This window comes from Marmota marmota, unplaced genomic scaffold, assembly GCF_001458135.2.
Source record: "Marmota marmota marmota unplaced genomic scaffold, marMar, whole genome shotgun sequence".
Lineage (NCBI taxonomy): Eukaryota > Metazoa > Chordata > Mammalia > Rodentia > Sciuridae > Marmota > Marmota marmota.
In genome coordinates, this window is record NW_026000174.1 from 34,953,471 (window position 1) to 34,979,192 (window position 25,722).

General features: G+C 36.2%; 2 protein-coding genes across 13 annotated transcripts in view; one reads left to right on the top strand and one right to left on the bottom strand.

Annotated features, from left to right (window-relative positions):
- Gas2 (growth arrest specific 2) overlaps window positions 1-15,589 on the top strand; it is a 125,371-nt gene extending 109,782 nt beyond the window's left edge. For all 10 annotated transcript variants that reach the window (XM_048788500.1, XM_015477714.2, XM_015477715.2 and 7 more), the window contains one exon: window positions 14,338-15,589. In XM_048788500.1, coding sequence (XP_048644457.1) covers window positions 14,338-14,556 — 219 coding nt within the window. In that variant the 3' untranslated portion in view covers window positions 14,557-15,589. The remainder of the gene's footprint in view (window positions 1-14,337) is intronic.
- LOC107134305 (small VCP interacting protein) overlaps window positions 1-25,716 on the bottom strand; it is a 66,932-nt gene extending 41,216 nt beyond the window's left edge. For 2 of the 3 annotated variants that reach the window (XM_048788505.1, XM_048788506.1), the window contains exons 1-3: window positions 25,662-25,716; window positions 23,520-23,570; window positions 22,872-22,985 (exon numbers count right to left, since the gene is read on the bottom strand). In XM_048788505.1, coding sequence (XP_048644462.1) covers window positions 22,872-22,985; window positions 23,520-23,570; window positions 25,662-25,715 — 219 coding nt within the window. In that variant the 5' untranslated portion in view covers window position 25,716. Of the gene's footprint in view, window positions 1-19,620; window positions 19,858-22,871; window positions 22,986-23,519; window positions 23,571-25,661 lie in introns of those variants that run through there. The other variant, XM_015476420.2, reaches the window with a different exon arrangement.
- Window positions 25,717-25,722: the final 6 nt, after the last annotated feature.

Consider the following 25,722-nt stretch of genomic DNA (forward strand, 5'->3'; position numbering starts at 1 on the left):
CCACCCGCCCCCCATCTGCCTTTTTTCTTTCTTTCCTTTTTTCTGTTTTAATCTCCAGATCCAATACTCAGAATATTTCTGACTCAAGGCCCTATTCATGTTGGGGAATTGACTCACTATTTATGGTAGTATAGTAATTCACCATTCAAAGGTCCGCTTGGGAATGACATCCTCCCAATGTCTGATTTACTATTTAAGACAGTGGATCACACAACTGCGCATCAGAAGAAGTAGAAGCCCTTGAGCCATCCACTTCATCTCTCTGAGGATCCAGTTCTCCATCTAGATAATGGAAGCAATAATGCTATGTCTTCAAACTACTGAGTAATTGTGATTACAAAACAAGATGAAATAAGAAGTACTTTTCAGATTGTCAAGGCCTTTATATGGTTCCATTTTGCAATGCAGGGCCCAGGAAAAGCTTCCTGGGTGCACCTAACTTTCAACAGTTTTCTAGAGTAAAATAATGAGGTTCAAACTCAAGCCAAATCTTTCAATCATGCATTAAGTCACTGTTTTTGTTCTGGGCTTGGGGTACAATCACAGTTGGGCAATATGATCAGTGAAGACATCATAAGATGTCTTCCTAAAATCAAGAGGTATTGCCCAGGAAAAGAGTCCAGATAAGATTTAGAAGACTGTAAACCCTTGGCAAAGCCCCCTTAAGGTGTACAGTTCATGGTAATGAGCATTTTCTTTGAATTCTGAGAGACTTGGGGTCAAATATAAACTTTGCTGCTTTCTAGCTTAGGTAACTTTGGGCAATTAACCTCACTGTGCTGTTTTCTCATATGCAAATGTAGACAATAATGTAAACCATTCAGAGTTGCTCTAAGGATTAAATGAGATGCAGTCTGTAAGAATTCTGTCATAATCAGGAGTAGCAGGAGTAGCAGAACCACATTAATGTTGTTATTTATAAATGGAATAAAAATATCAGGCTACTATTGAGAGTTCTAGGGATTGTTGCTCCATGTTTATACATATTCATATCTTTGTCCTGACAAATATAGAATTTGTGAATTACTGCAGCCATATCTCTTAAAAAACTGAGGTACAAAGAAAGTAAATATTATATTTATACAACAAGCTACAGGTAGCTAACACTGGGTATTCTAAAGATTAAACTAGTGTTCTCATTACTGCCATGCTGTACATCTTTCTGAAGTTTTATTGAAGAAAAGTGGATAGTAAAGTAATGCAGTGTTTACTGTTAGGAAGTTAAAATGAGATGATAAACATGAAAAATATATGTAAACAATAAAGTGCTAATTATAGAAGTTTGGACTTAATTAACCATTTATAATCTCACGTAGCTAGAGGTTGAAATGAACCTCTGACAAGGAAGCCTACAAATGTTTGCCTTGTTAACAGGTGATCTTATCACTTATCTGGAAATACTGGTTTCAAGCTTTCAACATGGAAACTCTCCATGAACACCTGCACACTCATTCCTCCATGTGTCAGGTACCTTAGGCAAATAGCTGAATTCCCCATTGCCTGATTTTGAGCATCTGCCATTTCACAATATTATTAGGCAATGACAGCGTGTGTTGTTCTATAAATTAATTTAACACTCTTCCTCTGGAGAGCAGATGACTGCATTCTAAAAACAATATTTTTGCCCAAGTTATGATGGCTTGTAAAAACACACAGTGAATGGAGCTGGTGAGGAGGTGTTAGAAGCATATGATATCCCAAGAGGCTGAGCTGAGCTAAATTTAGGTGGGCTGTTGTCTCCTCTAGGCAGCCAGTGTTGAATATGGTTGCTTCATTGCAGTGGAGAGCAGGAAAGAGACTGGGCAGAAATATGTGCCTCTGTGGTCCATTGAGTGGAGAAAGGCTTAAGGAGAGCAAGTGCTGTGCTGAGTGACCCCCAACACTTAAGCACTCAGAGGCAGAAAAGGGGGTGTGAAAATTTAATGAAGCAATTTATTCCTCCTATAACCCATTTTTCTAAAAAAAATGCATTCCTGTTATAAAAAGGATTTGTGAAGTAAGATCATGAAGAAAATGCACTTGATTAACTCTGCATTATGTTATGATTTTTTAAAATTTCTCATTCTTTCTTCACTTTCTTCTTTTTGTCTCTTCATTCACCATATAAATCTCCCCTTTCCCCTGTGGTTCCCATTATCACTTTGTTCTCTATTTCTCTCAAAGAAATTCTCCAAGTACAGATTGATGTGGATTGCCATTCACATTGTGATTTATTTAGAGCTCTTATTTCTAAATTAGCACAGAAATCATTTCACCCTCTCCTATCTTTTCTCTCTTTTTAAAAAATTAAAGTATCTATAATATTGTTTACTTTAAACATTATGTTGTGCAAAAAATATTTACAACTTAACTGAGAATCTTTAACCTTTTTTGGTTCTTTTTAGTTACAAATATCATTAGGAATCATTTTGACATAGTTACAAAATCATGGAATATAATTTTCTTTATATCAGTCCACAACTCTTCCCCTTTTCCTCTTCTCCTCTCTCCCCACTGGTCCCTTCCCTCTACTCTACTGATCTTTCTGCTATTAACTATCTTCTCTCTTCCCATTAACAATACAGAAAGATTGCAAACAGGCATTGAAGATTCGATGTAGATGTAGTAAGTATTAATTTTGTTTGTGCATTTAATAAGAATTTATACATTTGACATTCATTTAAAAAGCATTCAATAAACATTGCGTACTTGATACTTGTGCAAGGACCCCTAGGTTATAAAATTAGCAAGGAACTAAAATTGCCTGGCACTCAACAAATATTCATTGAATGACCAAAAGAAGTGATTCTCTTTAATTCACCTGGTCAATGTGCAACAAGTATCTGCATGTAGATAGGCATGAAACTGTGGTAATTCTGAGTTCAGAATATCTGTGGGGTGGGTTATTGGAGAGTGATATTGTTTCTGAGTCCCAAAGACAAGTAGGACCCAGAAGAACTGAAACTTTGACTGTACAACCTGTACAGTCAGATATAGTAATTCTGACATAGTAAGAGAAAAAAAAAATGTGGTAAAGGAAAGCCAGACGTGGTGGTGCATACCTGTAATTTAAGGAAAAATAATAAGGGAGACACAAAGACAAGGTGCAGAGGTATGAAAGAAAGATGGAAGAATGGCAGAGAGGCCAAGCTGCCAAGCTTTATTTATATCAATAGGTTACATTAGGTCATTAGTATTAGTACATTATTGTTTAGAGTAACAGTAAAGTTACTTAGTTTGCAGTTACATTCATAGTTACAATATGCAATGTCAGGAGCTTTGTGCAGCTCTTAAGAAAATCCATTGTATAAAGTTACTATTTATAACAGATTTAGTTTCAATGAAATATTGTGGTTTTCTAACAAGAGAGTTCCTATATTTCCAGGAGCTATGTGCCTGAGATGAAGCTCTAAGTTGATAAGACTAACCCAACACAGATCTTCCTCATGAAGGATATGGCTACAGCAGCCAGGCATCCCTTGTCTTTGCACAGAAACTTCTTAGCAGCCAGGCATTCTGTGCCTTTGCCCAGAAACTTCTTAGTCACCAGAATTGTCACAAGAAGTATATCAGAGACCCCAATCCCAAACACAGAGCCCCTACATGTAATCCCAGTGACTTGGGAGGCTGAGGCAGGGAGATCGCTAATTCAACGCCTGTCTCAGCAATTTAATGAGACCCTAAGCCACTTAGTGAGACCCTATCTCAAAATAAAAATATAAAAAAGGCTTAGGATAAAAATTTAAAAAGCTCAGTGGTGAATTGACATTGGGCTTAAGGAAAATGTTTAAAGTAAAAATGGTAGCTGGACTATAAAGTTCTTTGTGTGCCAGATTAATCAGTCTTATGGCAAAGGAGGTAGCTGACAGAGATAAGAAAGGGGATTCTAGAATTGCTAGAAAAATGTCCAAGTTATATATATTTCTGCCTACCCAGGGGCTACTGGCTCTGCCTCTGTACCACCACTGCTTTCCCAGAATCCCAGAATCTTTGCCTCACTGCTTGTTTGTTGTTCCAGTGAGAATTTAATCAATCATAGTGCTCTGGGAGGCTGAAAATGTCTGAGAAACACTGTAGACAATGGAGAAACCATGTGCAGGTTTTTAAGGGTTTTAAGTCAGGCAGTATAACCAGATTCTCCTTCTAGAAACATCACTTATTGTGACCCTAGAGGGTGGATTAGATTAGTGCAGTGAGAGTCTGTGAGCATCCTGCTAAAAGGCTTCCAGGGGGTCTGGTCATTTTTACAACCTTGGAAGTTTCCATAACATTGGTGTTCAGGGCATGCAACAGATATTCTCTCCACCCTTGATTTTTAGAGCCACCAGCACAAGATTAGTGTCAGAATGAAATGGATTTGTCAAGTGTTATCCTGAGAGGGTGATGATACCTGAAACCTCTCACAGGAATTATGGTTTGGGACAGACATGCACATTTAGGCAGATCTCTGCTGGGGGGTTAATTAAATAAAGCTTTCAAGTAGGAAATTCTGCTCACACAAAAGATACACTCTGTTAGGTGTTGTTTATTTCTGTTGTCAGTGTTTTTGCTTGTTTGTTATACAGCTAAGCTGTACATAAGCATGGGTCACCTTAAAGCAAGTACATTACCAATGAATCCATAATACTTTTTCAACTCTCTTATGAGATCTTTTCCTTTCATTTAGTAAAGCCTATAATTTTCTGTGATCTATGTATATATAGGCTTTTCCCTCTCAATGAAAAGTGAGATGATATATTTCAGCTTCTAAACACTAATTAATGTCTCTAAGAACAAGAAAAAGACATTCTACTTCTCACTTAGGCTCTAAATACCTGCACATAATGTGATTCCAGCCTGCCTCTCCAAGCTACATAATTAGAAAGAAAAAATGTCTCCCTTCTGAAATCTTGTTACCACATGTCATTAGAGCTGAGCACTGGGCCCCTTGATACAGCAGTAACCTCCAAGGATTTGCAGCAAGCTGTTGATTGATCATTTTTACAACCTTGGACGTTTCCATTATGTTCTAAGTTTACATGTGAGAATTAACTTATTTCCTTTCAACCCATTTTTTTCCCTTTAGAATAGATATCTGGATGAGCTACAGCATTTAGTTGGCTATGAGATTGTCTGTTACCTGATAAATTTAGGAAAATCAGATTAAAAAGTGGTGCTAGAAAGCAGGCATTAGGGACACACACTGTAGTCTGACAATTCAGTGAACAGAGATGGTGACTCATCTGACATGTCATAAACCATGGCTGGGTCAATAGATGAGTGATTTACCCACTCTGAAATAATGGATTGATTTTTCAGAATAATAATTCTGGGAATGATATAAGTCTTTTGGTAGCAAAGCTGTGTTCTACACTGGGAATAAAGGAAATGAGATTTCTGGCCTGGCTTTGGTGAACACCTGTCTGTCCCCCTCTCTGCCTGTTTGGACATTTGTGAAGGCAGAGCATTGCCAGTGACCTCAGTGTTTTTTATTCTCTTTTTCTCTATAGATCTTTGTTTCCTTTTGTCCTCTTTGTTTCTGGCACATAGTCAGTGCTCTTATTATATCACTGTATATCATCTAAGGAATATGGATGGTCCCCTGTACTGCCATACAGGAAGAGGCCTCCTAAGAAAGCAAGACTTTCCTAAGCATTTTATTTTGACCTTGATAAAAATGAAAGTATTTTGTCCATTTCTGAGAGAAATTACTTAAAAACGAAAACACATCTTTAAGGTATAGCAATTCTTTTCTTATTTGTTTGTTTTTTAATGGTTCTTTTTAGTTATATATGACAGTAGAATCCATTTTGATAGAACTATGCAAATATGGAATATATCTTATTCTAATTAGGCCCCCATTCTTGGGAATGTACATGATGGTTGGATTCACTGTACTGTATGCATGTACATATATAGGAAAATTATGTCAGATTCATTCTACTGTCTTTCCTTTTCCTATCCCCCTGCCCTTTCCTTCATTCCCCTTTGTCAAATCTACTGAACTTCTATTCTTTCCTCCCCAACTTATTGTGGGTTAGCGTCCACATATCAGCAAAAATATTCGACCTTTGTGTTTTGATGATGGATTTGGGGCAAAGAATGTGTGTCACCCAGAGATGTGAAAAGAAAAAAATGTGTGCAGTGTTTGCAACAGCTCAGACACAGTTATAGAACTTCATGAAGGCCATTGGGAGAAACATCGAGTTTTTGTTACTGTCTTCTGTTTTTCCATTCAGCATTGCAAGTATTCTCTAAACCATTAATGGATCTTCTCCCTTCAGGTAGGACAGAGCCACAGTGAAGAATGAGCAGATTGTGAAAATGGTAAAGGCCAGTAGGAGCTAATGAGCAAAACTACCGCTTTGTACCATTCACTGAAGGAGGATATGTGTAGCAACTCTAACCTGTTTTTCTTAAGACGTAATGCAGCAAATAATGACCAAAGATTACAGGCTCAATACATACTCAGTGGACATGACATTGATGGGATGCTTCCTATCAAGAGGGGCTACTTTTTGGAATAAAGAATATAAAATTTTTCAACATTATGAAGCATTAATTTAAAGGACAATAAGATGTAGACAGAGCATCAAAGCCTAGTCCTGATGATGCTAACAGGTAACTGGGGGTGACAGTACTCCATCCTGTTACCTACACTTGACACATGTTTATTGCTGAAGTAAACCTGGGCCATGGAATGTTAACCTTCTGAAATTAAATTCAATATTTAGAGTTTATTATGATATAACTCTATAATAAAATTATTATAGAGTTATATAATAATCACTTAACATAAACACAGTTAGTCTGCTCGTTCTACTTACTGCTATTTCTGATATTAATGAGAGCCTGTCTGTGCTAAATTATCACTGATAAGTAACTTCAAATGTATTGGAATGCAAATATAGGTGCTTTGCAGAATAAGTAGGTATAGTTAAGAGAAAAGGACTCTGGTCCCAGTTCTGCCCACTGGTTGCATTGTGTGCTGTTACACAAGTAGCCCAACTTCTAAGATGATGTTTTCCTGACTATGAAATTAGAGTAATACTGACAGCAACACCATGGATCAGGCAAAGAACAGACAATGAAAGTGTAGAGGGAAGGTTGTGTTATGTGATGACAGTGTTGACCCTGTCCTGAGTTTATACATGTGAGATTCCAAAAATAAGAAATATGTTGTTCTGGTTTTCACAGAGCACACACATTATAAAAAGGAACACATAAGTCAGTATTTGCAATGTAGTAAGATGATGGTAACAGTGAAATTATATGAAATAAATAGCACAGCAAAGAAAGAGTTGCTTATCTGATGAGGGCGATGGTCATGGGAGATTTTTTAGGGGAAGGTGTTATTTGAATCGGGAATGTTGGTAGTCCTGGTTAGTGGGGAAAGCAGAGCAGAAATTACATTTCATTATTTGGAGCTAGCATGCAAAAGCATGAAAAAAAAAAGGAATGTGTTATCTGGAATATAGAACTAAAAGAATTCATGGCTCCCAGGAAACAGGAAGACATATAAGGTAGACAAGCTTGGCATGAAGAATAATAAATGCAGATAAAGAAACTTGAATCTCTGCCTACAGGAGAGAGGAAACTCATGAAGGTGTTTAGGCAGGAGATGATCAAGTCAAGCTTGCATTTTAGAAAAATCTCTTTGGAGACAGTTTACTAAATGGATCAGAAGGGGTAATGTTAGAGTCAGAAACAACCTTATAGTAGCCAAAGGAAAAGACGAGACATTGAAGGAAATATCAGCAACAGGAATAAAGACCTTGCAAAACATTTAGGGATGAATGAATGTTTGGTGTCTGTGTAGCTATAGAAGAAACTTGTGCCACCATCCCTATTAGGAAAGGTCTGGGGGGCTTCCTGGTAAAGGACAGTAGCCTGCTGTGCTTGTATACTCTGATGCTCAGGTAGAGACAAGGGCAAGGGTTGTAGTTTGGAGGTCAAGGTAGAGGTGAGGTTGCAAATGAAGAGTGGTTAGAATGAAAAAAGCAGTAAAGAAAGGACAGAATCATTCCAAATGCTTTTGTAACCGCAAAACCTAAAAAGGTAAAATAAATGTAACCTATAGAGGAGGTAGAGAAAGAAACCCGATATCTGTATTTGTTACACAGCAAAGAGTCTTGTCATTGGTAGACAAGGAGTAGAAAGTTTCAAGGAAGATGTTGTGAAATGTCATGAGATGTTTTACTTGACAGATTAATCAAGAAAGATAAGTATTAGGGCCACGCATTAGATTTGAGGCATCTGGAAGCTAGGTGATTCTTTTCTTATATCCAGCCATTAAGAAGTAAGGGGCAAAGGCAATGTGCATTGTGTTTTGTACAGTAATTAGGAAGTTAGATTTCAATGTACCAAGGTCATATTTGTTACTATCAAGAAGCTCGAATGTATGGGGCTGGGGATGTGGCTCAAGCGGTAGCTCGCTCGAGAAGGTCCAATAGTGAGAGTGTCATTATGAAGGGAATTGAATTTGATGGGAGATCTGAGAAAGGCAAGGAAAAGAATAAATATAGATTCAGATAAATGAGCTGATAGAAAAGGCTGAAAGAAGAAACATGCTTGATCTGGGTGAATTTATCAGTAAACCAACAAGAGTGGGGATGGGTAGAATGTTTGAGAAAGAAAGAATAGGAAATGGAGCTGGATTAAAAAACAAAACAAAACAAAACAAAAAAACAAATAAGAGAACCAGGTCTAAAATGTCACTAATCCCTAAAATGGATTGAGTTTTTGGAGCAAATCTACAATCTCCATTTTAAACCAGCTGAGGGAGCCCTTCTGCTGGAACTCACTGTAGCAAAAATGTCAAAATGATAGGGAGGACAGAATTAAGTGTAATATTGTTTTTAGAGGTGCACATGATTTTGTGTTAAACAGAAGGAAATGGGGTGGGTGTTGGATTTTTTTTTTTTTTTAAAGACTGAACACATACTAAAAAGGGGCATGCAATTTAAATCTCTATAATCAGGGATGTCAAATCTCTGTGACCTTTTTATCTTAATCCTGTCCTAGAAGCTTTTTGACAACTGGCTTTCTTAGCAAATTACAGGCTATTGATTAACAAGGTCCAACTGAGCCTGGAGTGAAATGTCTTAGAGCTGACAGACAAGTTTGGTTTCTCATATATCCAAAGACAGGGTCATGTATCTCTTCAAGGGTTAAGATGTCTAAGTTTTACTATGGAAATTAAGAATATCAACCTGAACTCCTTCCAACTCCCAGGAGTAGCCAAAATGAGGCATAAGGGAAGATAATGGATTCTGTAACTGCTCCTCTTCAATATTGAATCAATATTGAAAATACAGAAAATCCATTTTGTTTTTAAGTAGTAGGAAAAAATATATGTGTGCATGGATTGCAGTGGCATAGGCCCTTGATAAATGCTTCATCAGAAGAGCACTCAGAGCTGGGTGTGGTGGCACACACCTGTAATCCCAGCTGCTGCTCTGGAGGCTGAGGGACAAGGATAGCAAGTTCAAAACCAGCCTTAGCAACTTATCGAGGCTCTGTCTCAAAATAAAAAATTGAAAAAGGGCTGGGAGTATGGCTCAGGGGTTAAATACTCCTTGGTACCAAAAAAAAGAAAAAGAAAAAAAAGCACTCAGTGAAAGGTGTGTTAATGAATTTCTGTATGTAATTCTTTTTTTTTTTTTTTTTTGGTTGGTTTGTGAGGACCCAAGCTTCAGAGTTAAGAGGAAAGACCAGGAGAAAAATAAAAACCTGTCTTTGAAAATTTGTGAAAATGAAATATAATATTGAGACCGAATGAAAATTTTCCAGAGAAAGAAACCTGATATCTGATTTTAGGATTAACAATGCCCCAATCTTGAGGTCTTGAATGAAGCAGTATTGCAGTAGACCACATAAAAATGTTTTACAGGAATTTGTATCTTTTTCTTAAAAGGAAAGAATCTAATTTTGTGGTAAAATTTTTTAAAGGTAGGTATAAATTATGTTGTTTGTTCATTGTTTCAAAGTTTGGGAGTGGGAGGATGGTCAGTCTATACCTTTGGAGAAAAATATCTCTGCAGTGATTACATACAAAACACAATCAAAAGGAGACAATCACAGGAAACACTAATTTTTCATAATGAGTAAACAAACCAACTAACCCTTTCCCTCACTTCCCCCTCACACACAGTCATTCCATCAACAAAGCTTTTAGAGCTCGGGAGAAATGTATGCTTCCTTGAAATGTGGTTCTCATTAAAAGCACTTTCACAGGATGAAGTTAGATGTAAGAAGTCTGAAGTCACTCAGAAATACAGTTATGTCCATTATCCTCCAATTACCAAGGAAGAAAAGTGAACTTAGAAATGTTATAAGAGTGTTTTCTGCTAATCTTCAGCTATGATTCTGGTAAGAATGTTGGCCTGAAAACTACAACTGCCAGAGGAAGGATGTGGAAGAGGAGGTGGGCAGAAATTTAATTCCTATGTTGTTGACATTCGATCTGACTCTGGGATTCACTTTTCAGGGTCCTGCAAATTCACTGAAGAATATGCAAGCACAATATGTGCCTAAATGATCAGTATACTCCATGGTGAAAAATATGTGGGTCACTCCCAGCGTTAATTATTTAAAAACTGTTCTGACTGGTGGATCTTTCTGGTTTCTGAGTCTGTTCACAGTCAAGTCAATTGGGCATATTGCCACAGGCATTGAATGGAGAATGTTTAGAGGCAAATCTTGGATGCAATTAGCAGGGCTGGGAAGTGGCAGAAATTCAGTAATGGATAAAGCGGCTCTTTGGGACAGTGGGAGAAAGGGTCAAAGTGCTGTTTTGAAATAGTCTTTGCAATTTTTGTCCCACTGTCTAAGTTTTGAAGTAGGCAATAGAGACAAAGAAACTTGTAGGTTCGGGAATATACTGATCAAGTTTTAAAAGCCTTGATGGATTATATATTTTTTAGTTGGAACTGCTCTTGGGAAAGCTCTAGATTGGAGTAAGGAAATCTGGATCCTAAGCAAATCATGTAAAAGATAAGATTTTTAGCATCTTCATCTGTAAAACAAAAACAGGGTACCAAAGGCTAGCCAGGAGAGGCAATGTATTGCAAGTTAAATCCTGATTTATAAAACCTACTTTATATTGGAGGGATTCTTCTTGACGTACTATTGAATGGGTAGTTACAGACTAAAATAAATTTAAAGAATTCAATTTAGAAGATGTTTTCTAATCTAAACTTATAACAACTATACATGAGAATAGCCTATGGAATTTTACTCAATTTAATTATTAAGGTTTTTTTATTGATATCCATCATACTTTAATAGTTTGCATAATATTTAATTTTTAAAACTACTTCAGGTCAACCACATGAATCAGGATTTTTACAGTGAGGCTATAGACAGATATATAAGATTTCATAAAAATCCTAAACACATGTGCAAAATTTTGTAGACCCAGACATAGAGAAAGGGTGTCCAAGACTTGATTCACTTTCTCAAAAGCTAAATTAAAGTGGTATGAGCACAAGTCATCTCATTCTGGATGGGAGACAGTAAAGTCCAGGTGTTAAGCTGACATATAAAGGAACTCAAAGAGACCATGTGTAATCCACAATGACCCTGACATACCGTGACCCTCCCCTTCCTGATGCTGCACTGCCTGTGTGTGTCCATAATATTGCAGTAGGAGGGTGGTTACAAAACATTTCTTATTAGATTTTGATATTTGAAGAAACCACTGTCAATTTTTTTTGGTTTTCCATTGCCGCAGTCCGGCTGCAGCAGAATAATCAGGGGGGGGTGACGAATAACTTGTGTACGTTGATACAGCAGGAGTGGAAGCCGTTTATTGCAGGACAGGAGCAGTATTTATACATTCCACACAGCTTATCTAATTAGCATAAACTAGATACATCAGTCAACCAATCAGGAATCTCTACACCTAATGGCTCGGTTTTGTTACTTCTCAAACCACTCCCTCTGACATTTTGCCAGGCACCATCCAGACTTGTTTACGAACTTTAACATTCCCCTGGCAAAATGCCAGGTGTTATTTTGACTTGTTTACAGACTCTAACATTTCCCCCTTTTGTTTAATTTAAATAATGACCATAGTGGTTTTTACAGAAACACCATAAATAACCTGCTACAAACAGAAAGGGAGGATACAAAATGCCACAATACCAAGCCACTTGATGGCTCCATGCAAGAAGCCCTTGGAAAAATTATACCAGCAATGACACTGTTAGCAAAGATACCGAGTTACAATTTGTTATAGATTACAGTTTGTTGTCTCAGTCCAGGTAAAGCAGTGTCTCAATAGATTAACTCACAGTCCAGGTAAATTCTGCAGGCAGCTAGCTTAAATCACAGTCCAGGTAAGTTCTGCAGGCAGCTAGCCTAAGCTGTAGTAGCAGAAACAGCAACAGCTCCGAAGTCTCGTCCGTTTCTCAGCCGAAGTTTCGTCCGGTTTTCAGCAACACTGGAAATTCTTCCACCTTGGTCTTTACCGGCACTGGGACGAAGGCAGGAACTCCGGATGGCTAAAGAAAATCCTGTAGCATTCTACTAAGAAAACAACCTTCTGAACAATTTAGTACATTATCTCAAGGTTTTTTTGCATTTGAAATAAGCATTAATAGTGCTCATTACTCATCAGCTTCCAGGTGTGGGAGAACCATTGTAGCTTAGTTATTGGCATTGAAAATGACCAAACATCAGGGACACCAGTAGCGTCTTCTGCTGGCTGTAGTGCCTGGGCAGCCCCAGATGGCCCTGGGGAGTGTCCCGGACTCAAACTGCTACTGGGCACAGGGAGCAAGAGCCTGCGAGACTGTGCCTCCAGGTCAGGTCTAGATTTGGGCTCGCGGCAGTGGAAGAGCCAGCTCCCCGGCCAGGAGGCGGGGAAGGGCCAGTCGCCGCCGCCTCTTGGAAAATCCTTGCTGCGCTGTGACCGGCTTGCACACTCGGCAGCCGCCTCTCCGCTTCACGCACCCTCCGGTAACGAAAAGTATTTAGTAATAGCCTTTTGCTGCAACTTTTTTCCTGATAATCCTTCTTCTTCTGAACTTTCTTTTTCTTTCTGACTAGAGTTCCTGGGCTCTTATCAACACATGCCCTAACTATTCTTGGTTCCACTGGGGTGCCTTCTTCCCTTAGTAATTTACTTCTCACCCCTTCCATATTTTCATCACAAAGACAATACAATACACTGAGACAAAACAAGACACAAACATACTGTATCAATCTTCTCCATTTTCTTGAAATGGCCATTTTTCCTCTCGCCCTATCTGCCTAGGGACGAGCAGATTGCCCCCGTCCTATCTATGGACGGGCAGCTTTTTTTCGTCACTTACCCCCGAGTGTCCCGGGGCTCCCCGTAACGGGCCACCATCTGCCGCAGTCCGGCTGCAGCAGAATAATCAGGGGGGGGACGAATAACTTGTGTACGTTGATACAGCAGGAGTAGGAGCCGTTTATTGCAGGACAGGAGCAGTATTTATACATTCCACACAGCTTATCTAATTAGCATAAACTAGATACATCAGTCAACCAATCAGGAATCTCTACACCTAATGGCTCGGTTTTGTTACTTCTCAAACCACTCCCTCTGACATTTTGCCAGGCACCATCCAGACTTGTTTACGAACTTTAACATTCCCCTGGCAAAATGCCAGGTGTTATTTTGACTTGTTTACAGACTCTAACATTCCATGCCAAGTCTCCACGACTCTCACATTTTTATTAGACAGAATAAACCACGTTATTCGTCCCTTTTTAAATCTACAGCTGGGTCTGGAGGTAAGTTGTATTTTGTTTTTGTTTTTGTCTTTTTAAGGTGAATTATGCAGTGATAAGGAAGAAAAGACCAAAGAAAATCATAAATGTTTAATTATTCAAACACACCTTTCCTTGAAGGGCTCAAACAATGGCTAGGGAATCATCCAATTTCTGTGCATGCATTTTTAGTTCTGTTTTATATCAAGTGTTTGTGTGGTCACATTATCATTCAAGAGCAGACATTTTCATGGTCTTTCAAATTCTGGTTGAGCAAGAAATAACCCAGTGGGAAGAATGGAGCACTAATTTGAGGAAATAGACAGGAGCCAGAGGCAGTGGTAAGAGCTATGTTGGACTATTGGTAGCCAGAAAATCAAAGAAGTATACATAGATGCTGGTTCCCCTAGGCAAAGCGGGATGCTGGGGATCTTTACCCAAGAGCCTCTGGCATGGAAAACACAAAGCTGCTTTCATAAACTGTATGCTAACTCAGGCTCTGTGCAACCAGCAGAAAAACAATGGGGCATGAAATGCAAGACAAACAGAAGTACTAATTCCACTAGAACTGAAAGTTGATTCTAGACACTGTAAGAATTCTTGGAATTTAACACTTTTGCTCTTTTTTTTTCATTACAGATGCTGCACAACAAACATGTCATGGTTCGTGTGGGAGGAGGATGGGAGACTTTTGCAGGGTATTTGTTGAAACATGACCCCTGCCGAATGCTGCAGATCTCCCGTGTGGATGGCAAGACATCCCCCATCCAGAGTAAATCTCCAACCCTTAAGGACATGAATCCTGATAATTACTTGGTGGTCTCTGCCAACTATAAGGCTAAGAAGGAGATTAAATGAAACTAATTGGTTATGACAAGGGGACTCTCAGAATGGCCTATATCCACTTCTCCAGTGTAGTCAGTTTAGTTCACATGCTCTGAAAACTACTTTGGAAAAAGGCGTAACAGAAAGAAAAAAAAATGTCATCATAATGCAAAATGTTCAAAGAGTAGCACTATTTATTTTCAATGCTTCTGTAGAAAATGACCTATTCAAAGAAATTCTAAACTCAGATTTCAATTAGATGAGTTATAGACAAATTATTATTTGTCAATACGTGAGCATAGTATTTAGAACACAATATTAGGAACACAATTCTAGCTATAGATGCTCAAGATAAAACTTCCAGGAGAAATTATTTAGGATTTGAAGATAAGTCAACAGAAAGTGCCTGCTGTATGTTATGAGTAAAAGCACCCCAGACATTTTTATAATTGCAGAATTTTTTAAGCTATTTTTTACAAAATAACAATTTGTGTGATAATGTGCTACTAAAAATATCCAATGACATTATAAATAAGTTCAGAGGACTCAGAACAGTAATACTTTACTGGAAAGGCCAAGTCAGAAAAGTTTACATTCACTTGGAAGATTGCCTTAAAGTTTATCTCTTATTTTTGACCAAATATCTGGGGTACTTTTGGAAGTCTTCAAGACACCCCCTTAGCGAATAGTTTATGATTTCACACACACATAAGCATACATCTGTGTTTAGCATGACTTAGTGTAACACACACACAAGCTGACATACATTTATATTTTGATGAGTGAATTGTACGAATATTCATTACTTCATGTTATTTTAAAGCATTTTCTTAATTAAACTATATCTAAATCCTACATTGCTATGCTGTCTAGTAAATTCACTGTAGCTAATTATATTACAGACTTATGTATACCCTCATATACCTGGACAGGGCTGTTTTGTACCAATAAACAGCAAAGTATTGTCCTCACTGATTGAAAAAATTAAAAACATAAATTTTTAAAATGTTACTTGTTTCTCTATCAATGCTTCAATCTGAAATAAAGTTCATCTTCAAATGGCTTATTTCCCTGAGAGTTTTTAGGACAGTCAAATAATCTAACTTATCCTTCTTTCTTCACATCTTTCCTTGATCATAGGTTGGAAAGTTTAACTTTTAAGGACCTGGATGAGTAAAGTCCACCTGGATAAGCCTCCAAAAAGGTCATTAACTTGATCACATTTACAAAATCTCCTTTGGTATAGAAAATTATATATTTATGCATCCTTAGAATTAGGGCAGAAGCATATTTTGGGGAAGAGGAGGATTATTAGTCCTATACCACATCTAAAATCATCTTTTACATATTGTTAAGAAAATGGTTACAGCATGGGGTCCAGCTCCTAACTAATCAGTACTGAAAAGGGATGTGGGGAGATGAGACTGTGTTCAGAAGAGAATGAAGAAATGTAAATGGCTCTTGCTGACTCCTGAGTGAAGACTGGCCAGGCAGTGGACTGAACTGGGCTAGTATCATCTTATTCTCAGCTAGAAGTAAGATCCAGGAGAGCGTGATGGAGAAGATGGGTCCTATCCATGTAAATAAGGACTCCAAGTCAATATAATCTAGAAACCTGAATGATAATAACAGAGGGGAAATATCCAAAAAATGAAGTCCAGGTAAATAAACAGTAAAAAGAACACAGCCAGAAATGAGTCCAGCACAAGATGCAGATTGAGCTGGTTCTGGAGCTATTCTGTGAACCACTTTTACTGTATTATTTCTCCTACTGTGGGATGGAGAAATCCTGTTCAGTTCCTAAACTGACTCATCCACACCCGAAGAATGACTTCAGAAACTCTCAAAGTATTCAGTTTGGACTGTTTGGAAATTAGTACGGGAACTGTTAGATGTCTTGCCTACAGATTTTTTGTAATAGCCTGAAGGATAGATGGAAGGTGAATGGACAGAAACGTCTAGCCATCAATGCAGCTCAAAGGAAAGAACTTCTTAATAAAAATTAAGATGCAATGCCCACTTCATGAAGTGGTGGGTATTGTGTCACTGAAAAGACAATTGCAATGTTCTGCCCTTAAAATATGAAGGGCATTAAATTGAAACTCAGCATAAGCTAAGTACGGTCTTACAAAGTTAGCCACTGAAGTTCAGGATATAACAAAGATGTCACATCAATATCAAGGAATTTATGCACGTTTAGTTCTTAAACCAGAGCAGTCCTATTTTGAGACAATATTTGTAAAAGGAGGCACACCCAATTGTTGGAACAAAAAAACACAGTTGTTGGAACACAGATGATTCAAAATAAAAAATTTTGGTATACACACAAGTGCTTTGTGTCAGTGTTATTTAGAAAATCAAAGGAAAGGGCCTCATTACCATACATGAACCAGCTTAGAGCATATACATCATTTAAAGCTTGCCTGGAGATGTTAAAAAAATATGCCTTAATTCTCAAATTAGATAGGCAAACATATCTATCTGCATTTTGCTGATCTATTTATGCAAAAATTACTTTTCAAAACTCACAAGATACACTTTTATTTTCTAAGGACAGAACATAATTATCAGTGAAAAATAAACTAGTCAAACTTTTGGAAAAAGAAAAATTCACAGCTTATATCAATTCTCCTAGGATACCCAAGATGATAGGCCCTCTACTATACCATAATTTCTCTTAAAAAACTAGGCTAATAACATCATTTCTCCCTTACAGTATAAACTAAGAAGTATGCCCATGTATAAATTTACAGATTTTATGAACAGTCATTAGCTTGCTTGCTGTTGATAATCCCAAATAAACGAAAGTGTCTCTAACCACCAACACATGTTCTAATTATTTAAGATGTATTAAAGATAGGATTTTGGGTAAACAGAGATGGTCAAAGCCAGATTTTATATTAAAAATGTATATTTATATACTCCAAAGGCAATACAGAATTTATAACAAAACCATGTGGTAAAACTGTTAAATCACATTCTGAATATGATTGGTCAAACAACAGAATCACATACCGATGTTTTAAAAACATGCAATGTGTCATAAAGGAGCTGTGTAATAACAGAGTTTTTTATTAGCCATATTAATAGTTCAATGAATCAAATTAAGATTTGGTTTAAACATTTTACATAACATGATAGCAACATATGTGCATCTTACTGCTCCAGTTTTTAGTATTCTGGACAGGGACTTTGAATGGCATATTAATCATTATAATGTTATTTAAGTGATAAATTAGAGAAAATTCCCTCCTATTTATGGTTTTCACAGGAACTGATCCATAACTTTATGAGGAAAATGCATTGTGTGTATTTTAAAAGTCACTTACTAGTTTCTTATCAAGCATCTAGCTTCCCCTTTTGTCTTCATCTTCCTAACAATATTCTTAATATCTGAGTACCACCATTTTGTCCCTGTAATGCTTGTGTTTTGAGGAAAGTGGGCCACACCATGGAGACAGGTCATGATGGACAGGAACAGCATATACTGTTTTCCCCAGAAGCAATACAGCAACACCTTCCTCTTTCTCACATAACATCTATTGTGATAAAACTGCTGTTAGAAATACAGTGCTGTCCCGTGAAGTAATCATTTGTTTGTACACCAAGCTCTACTTCTTCAAGACACAGTGAAGGGAAAATCGTTCTTGTTATATTAACAGAGGAGGAAGGCTAAGTGGATACTTTAGTTCTGTATCCATTCAGCTATTAATGATCCTTTTTCTGTTTGTGTGGAGAAATTAATCATATAAAGTCAAAACTTGGGTTTCTAAAATAAAATTCAATGATTTCACTATCCTTGGGCTGGGATGTGGCTCAAGCGGTAACGCACTCACCTGGCATGCGCGGGGTGCTGGGTTCGATCCTCAGCACCACATAAAATAAAGATGTTGTGTCCACCAAAAACTGAAAAATATATACTAAAAAATTCTCTCTCTCTCTTAAAAAAAAAAAGTAACATGTACAATTGCATTGCAATACAATAGAAGCCTGTAGGAGGGATGAGTGAAATAGTGGCTCAGTTTTCCTTCTGTAAATCAAGAGGGGTGGTCTATTTAATTTATAGCCTCTATTGGCAATTAGGATCTAGACATTCTAATTTAGGGCTCAGATATGTGACCCTGCCATTTAGAAGAGTCAGCATCCATGATAGTTAATAGTAATTCTTCTATTTTAGCTTATTATGTATCAAAAAGAAAAATAAAATACTATTAACCTTAAGCTCTTAATGAATAAAAATCAAAAAATTTATGTCTATGCTTCATATAGAATTACATAATATTTTTATGTTTGAAGTAGAATTTTTTAAATACTGTATGTACATGTTTTTTAAATACTGTACGTACATCTTTCTTACATTCATACTTGCCTTGGCAATTTTACAACTGTATGAATCGTATAAGTATTCTTTAATAAATACAAAAGAATAAAAATGCTTATGAACAAATACATTCTCTCTCATAATTCATCCAGATTCTTTAGCTCATTAATTTCTACATAGAGTTTTAAAGAGCTTAGTCTGACATTACACAATAGTACATCACTGCCCTCTGATGGTATGACTAATATATAATTTTAAATTCAGCAAAGAAAGCCTTTATTATAATGTAAAATGATCTGTAAATTTTATAAGCTATAGAAATATAAAATAAATAGAGATTCAACATTTACCTATAAATATTCATTACTAAGTTATAAAAATGTATAGCATTCTTCACATAAGCCCTTCAAACGAATTCTCAAGATGTTCCCTGATGATCATGTTAAAGGCACTAAGTCCATAAGTTTGAGCAAAAGATTTCAAATGTAGTAAAATAAAAACAGATATAAGGTCATGCAGCACAACTATAAGCAGGTAGGTCATTTTATAAAGGAAGGAACTATAATTGCAAGTTTTAATATTAGAGGTATATGCAGGAGTTTTACATGTAACGTATATATGCTATTTAAATCTGTACACATATTTTTGTGATTCTGGAAATTGAACTCTGTGCCTCACACAAGGTAGGCAAGTACTCTTTACCCTGTGCTACACCCCAGCCTTAGATCCATATTTTAACTATGAAAAAATAAATCACTTCTATAGAAGAGCAAACATAGGAAAATAAGAATTTAATGAAAGGTCTCACTAATTCCTAAGCTTGAAAATCAAGTTTTTCCAATACCTTTAGTACGGACTTAGCACTGCACTTGAGTGCACTAATGTTACAAAGTTTGACTCTTCTTGTATTCAAAGAGAAGAAATTAAATTAAGGAATTCCATTTGATTGCAGATGTTGAACAACTACTGGCAGTAGACTCTCCCATTCATGTCATGCTTTATGAAACTGTCCACTAGAAAAGACAAAAATAGAGAAAAGTAATTTTTTACTTAAAACTAGGTCACAAAATTTTAATTAAAAATACGTAAAAATAATAATATGGGACCTAGAAATGCAAAATGATTTTTGAAATTCTTTTTAATTATTTTATTTACTTATTTTTATGTGGTACTAAGGATTGAACCCAGTGTCTCACACATGCTAGGCAAGTGCTCTACTACTGAGCTATAGCTCCAAACCTGCAACATGATTTTTATGATTAAAAACTAATCATTAAACTTTGCATTATGGTCAAAAGTCTGAGATAACATGATGGTTTAAAAGCATAAAAAGACAAAATATCTAAGCAAATCAATGGGTACATGCAGTACAATTACCAAGAGATTTGAGGATTAAGATACTCTCTCTACCTTGTATTTTCTCTTCTTTTATCCCTGAGCTTCCAAAATAATGTTTTGAATGCCAGGCTCTGGATGTGCTGTAGGAACATGCCCATTAAAGCCAGTGTGTTGGGGGCAGAAATGATTATCCTGAGGGAAAAGAACCCAAAGTAGGCAGCAAGAGTGGTTTCTGAGAGTAAGTCACTCTTTTTGAGAAAAATATCTCTGCCACTGTCTAGCTTGATGGCCCCAAGAATCATTTTTATTCAGTAAGAAAGATTTCTTATAAGAGCAGCAATGAACTTCTATATTTCCCCTCCCTACTTTTCCTTGTTATGGGTTAGTATCAGAGAGAACATTCAACCTTTGGTTTTTGGGGACTGGCTTATTCCATTTAGCATGATATTCTCCAGTTCCATCCATCTACTGGCAAATGCCATAATTTCACTCTTTATAGATGAGTAATATTCTATCGTTTTAGTTATTCAGAATTTACTGGAATGTTTAAAAATAAATAGATAATTATTAAAATTCTTCCCTTTAAAACAATGTTCAAGACCCTATGGTGATGAAGTAATCACAATAGAAACTTGGGTCAAAGGTCACCTGAATGGAAATCTGCCTCTAGAATTGAAGGACTTGGTCTAATCCAGTTCTGCAAAGATGTGAGTGATGCAGAGACTGTACCAGCTTTGGGAACTTTCTCTGTTGATAGAATGTGGCTAATAATTTTTACCTAGAGCTCCTATAAGAGATGCCAGATTGAATTCTAAGCTAATATTTTGCTGATTTTTATCCCAAGGAAACATCACCGTGGCAACTTGCATTGTAATAGATGAACAGTAGTAGGTTAAATTGAATACTTTTAAAGCAAATTCTTCTTGGTCCTGTAGAAGAGCCAAACATTTATTTACCTGTTCCTGAAATTACACATGCTTACTAAATAGGATGGATAAAGAGGCTAGAGACTTTGCTATAGTATCATTTTGAAAAATCACTAATAAATACTTTTTGCATTGTGTTAAAAAAAAAAAGCAGCACACACACACACACACACACAAAACAAAGAACACTAAATTTAAGACTGGAGATGTTTTCTACTTAAAACACTTTGAAGGGGCAGCAGTAATCTAATATAATCTATATACTTCAGAGTATGAAATTTTGGGTTTAATTAAATAAGTCCTTTTCTTTCTTAGAGTTTAAAAAGCAGATGTTAAATTTACTAGGTTAGAACATGTAAAATAAGGATCTTCTTAATTCAGACTGTATGTAGATTAAAGTATCCTTTTCTTATAACAGTCTATGTGAATTTAACTAAGTATCTCTATTTCAATGGAACAGAGGATCTCAACATTATTTCCAGTTCTAAAATTTACCATTCATATTTTTATTTGTTTTTGATAACCTTACATTGAATTACACCTAGTAATATAGCTCTTTATCTCAACAGAATATTGAAATTGATTCTAATGAAGTTTTGACCTTGTCATCTCCCAACTCTGCACTAGATTTATTTTGCTTTTATAAAGATATAAAAATAACAGCACAATGATCACGTTATATATCTTAACATTAAAATCAATTTTTATACATTGTTAAAAATTCATGATAAAGAAAGAAAAAAAATAATTTCATTAATTGAAACTAAATGGAGTAACTTACAATGCTAAAATAACAAAGATATAACTCTTATTTCTACATGATATTCCTGAGCTAGAATCAATTCTGCCCTAACGATGCTCCCCTCAAGTACATGTCCCTCAATTTAGGGGTATACAGATACGTAGGGTGGAGGGAGGTGGTGTCTAGGAAGAGTGTAGTTTTAGAGCAAAACCAAAATTGAATTGCAAAGAAAATGAAAAGACCTAAAAACCACTCATAAATCACTGACAAATTAAATATAAATGAAATTGAGGATATTGTCCCTTTCACAAATAGACTTATTTTAGAAAAGTACTTCTTTAAAAGCAAACCAAGAATAAATCTTAATATATGAATCATTATCCTGAGTTATAAAATATAAGATAAAAATTTTCCAATGCTGCTACACAGTAAAGACTCCAGAATTCAGGAAGCTTGAATAATTTCTCCACAGTTATATATCCTGTATCTATCTCCCTTTGCAAAAGCTACATTAGGAGGAATGTGTGCAGAGCTCACACCTGTACACCCTGTGGTCAGAATTAACACTTACATAACTATGACAATGAGTGGCAATGGGAAGATCAACAATCCCAAATCATAGAGTAAAAAAATTTAGACTACAAAACAGAATTTAATGATTGATGTGTAAATGGAGATTATAAATACTGTCTGTCAAAATGGCAGTGAATTTGGATTTTTACATTGTTCTTCATACTTTTCTATGTTGCCTGAATTTTTGACACATTTAAGTTTATATTAAGTGAATGTATTAAAATATAGTAATATGAAAAGTGTACTATTTTCTCTTTAGAACAAAAAAACAGTAATCTATCCTAATGAATGTTAAAATAAATTGACATTTCTTTCAACACATATCTACTTTTAAATTACTTCAATTTTTTCTCATAATGCATTTTCAGAGGAAATTATTGAATAGATTGCTACTTAAGTTTTGTAAAATACCAGTTAAATTAAGTCTTAAGTAAACTTTAATACTTACTCTAAGTCCTCCTGCTGGTGGGGGCCCAGATGTGGCGATTTGTTTTTCTATTTTTTCCTTTTTCTTTCTCTTTTCTTCCACAGACTGGACATCCAAAATTCCCCGAGATGCAGCCTGTAAGTAATTTAAAAAGAGGTATAAAAAAATGTTGGTATCTGCTGTCTAAAATGTGTGTGTGTGTGTGTGTGTGTGTGTGTGTGTGTTTGTTTGTTTTTAGGTTTTTCTTTGGGGCTAGAAAGTTGGTTTATTTTGGTAACAAAGAACATTTGTACAACAGCCTTATGTAAAATGCACTGCTATTTCTTCATTGAATATTTTGCAACCATACACAATTTTCCCCTAAACTTGCTTCATATTTGTTACTGTTTTATAAAACATGGCTATTTTGTCCCAAGGAGGAATATTATTATAAGAGCATCTAAACTTGCAGAAAACATCTGTAGGCTAATCCTCATATATTAAATGATGTAAACATATCAATGTAACTGAGAAATACAGAAATTATATTTTAAGTGATTATCTTTAGACTCATATTTTTAGGATATTGGACACCACTTATATTACAGAATACTATCACTAATAATAAACATCTATAAAAAGTGAAATACAAAATTCTGTAAGTAGGCATAATTTTAGTTTTAATCTTACCTCCTTTTGTCTTCTCTCTGCAGCCTCTGCAAGCTTTGCTCTTTTCTCTGCCTAAAGAAAATATGTAAAAATAAAAAAAAAAAACAAACCTCAAAACCAAACATTATTACGTACAAATTTTATGACTGTTATAAGTAGTATAATTACAAAAACATTCAGTACTGACCCGAAACATTTCACAATTAGTGCTATTTTTCAAACTAGGAATGGTTTGTATCTGTAGCCCTAGCTACTCAGGAGGCTGAGACAGGAGGATCCCTTGAATTCAGGAGTTTAGGACAAGCCTGGGAAACATAGGGAGACCTTGTCCCTCCCAGCCAAAACAAAACAACAAAAATACCAATATTAGAAAATTTATAAAATATTCAGCTTTCTGAATTTCATATTCCAAATCAAAACACCTTCAAATTAGGGCATGATAAAATAATATAAGCAGTATGTACTATATAATAATGTTATTTTCTTTTTGAAAAAGGGCTTGTAAACAGGACAATAATAAAACAAGTAGTATTAAAATTACAAGGAGGCAGATACACAGTTTGGAGCTGCCAGTTAAAAAGGGAGAATGGAATAGGCAGGTGTTTTCAGGAAAGATTCCTGAATGAAATGGACTAATACTGTGTTGGATAAGAACAAGAAGTAAACTTATGAGTGATAATGTTCCAAGCTGGAAAACAGTGAATATTATTTCTCTATACCATGTATTATTTAGTTGTAAAATATTTAAATATATAAGTCAATAAATAGCATTCTCTTGGGGAATGGTATTAATAATTTGTCTTCCATGCCATGATGTATTTATTCATCCATTGGACAAATCATTGAGTACCACCATTGCCTTATGAACCTTTCTAGGTGCTGGGAATACAGCAGTGAAAACACAGATGAACATAAGTTGCAATGAGGGCACAGAAAGGAATGTAATCAAGTAAATAAATGTCAGAGTTCAGTGCATGTTTGGGGAAAACATCAATGGCATTGTGAATAAATGAGGAAAGGAGGTGCAGGCGGTATGGTGGGGAATACATTTACTTATCTCAGGAAAAACTTCACCTATATAGTGACAGCCAACAGTGAGTGGTTATCAAGGGAAGAGGGTACAACCCAGGGATGGGGGTGGGTGGGTGCAGGGCTTAACAAATGCTGACAGAGTGGCATTTTTATCAAGAGCGAGATAAACAAAATTAACCTCATTTAAAAGCAAAAGCAGCAACTAAGACAAGTTGATATTTCATACATCACATGATCTTTCAGTACCTATAACCTAATGGATGAACAGCTAAAATATTTCATTTTTTCAACTCATTTTTAGCTACACCGAAGAAATGAGAGGAATTTAGGAGTTTTTTGTTGTTGTTGTTGCTTTCGTTGTTGTTGTTGTTGTTTTGTTATTAATTCCCTATAAGAAAGACTAATGTAAATATACTGTTAACAATAAAAAGCTACAAGTACAAATGTATTCTACTACATATTCCCTCCTCAAATTTGAATTTTAGATAAACGACAACTATTTTTATATAGATATATACTAAATATTGCATGGAATAAATCTATATTAAAATGTAGTCTTTGTTTATCTTAAATTCAGATTACCTGGGCGTCCAGTATTTTTGTTAAATATGGCACTCTTACACATTGTACACGCTATTCTACACACAATATTTTTAAAAGGAAGATTTTTTTTTTCAAATGAAATAAACACTAAAAGGAAATCATTGATGAATAAAATCTCCAAAAAAGAGCACCTTCTTTAAAAAGATCGTATAGACACATGAAAAGACACATCTCTTAGTACAGTGAGGCACTTCACGGAGGTAATTTTCTTTTTGCACCCTAACTTCATCCACTGCACCTCCAAGACCGGTCCATACACAGCAACTCCTGTGTATGTATGCCACTGTCCAACAAACTCAATTTTGCCAGTCTGCCAAAGGTAAAAACTGGAGAGGGCAACAAGGAGGCGGAAGCCTTGACCTCCCCGGTAAGGTCCCAAGGGTCCTTGGTAGAGGTTCACGCTTCCCTGTCACCCAGGTCCCCAGCGACCAGCTCCCAGCCAGTAAGTACAACCGCCTCCGGGCTGCACGTAGCTCAGGCCGCCTGCGCGCCCCAGAAAATAGGTGCGCGAGGCGCAGCGCTACTCACCGGGTCGGGCGTGGGAGGAGCGGAGTCCCCCGGGCACGGAAAACACAGCCCCATCCAGACA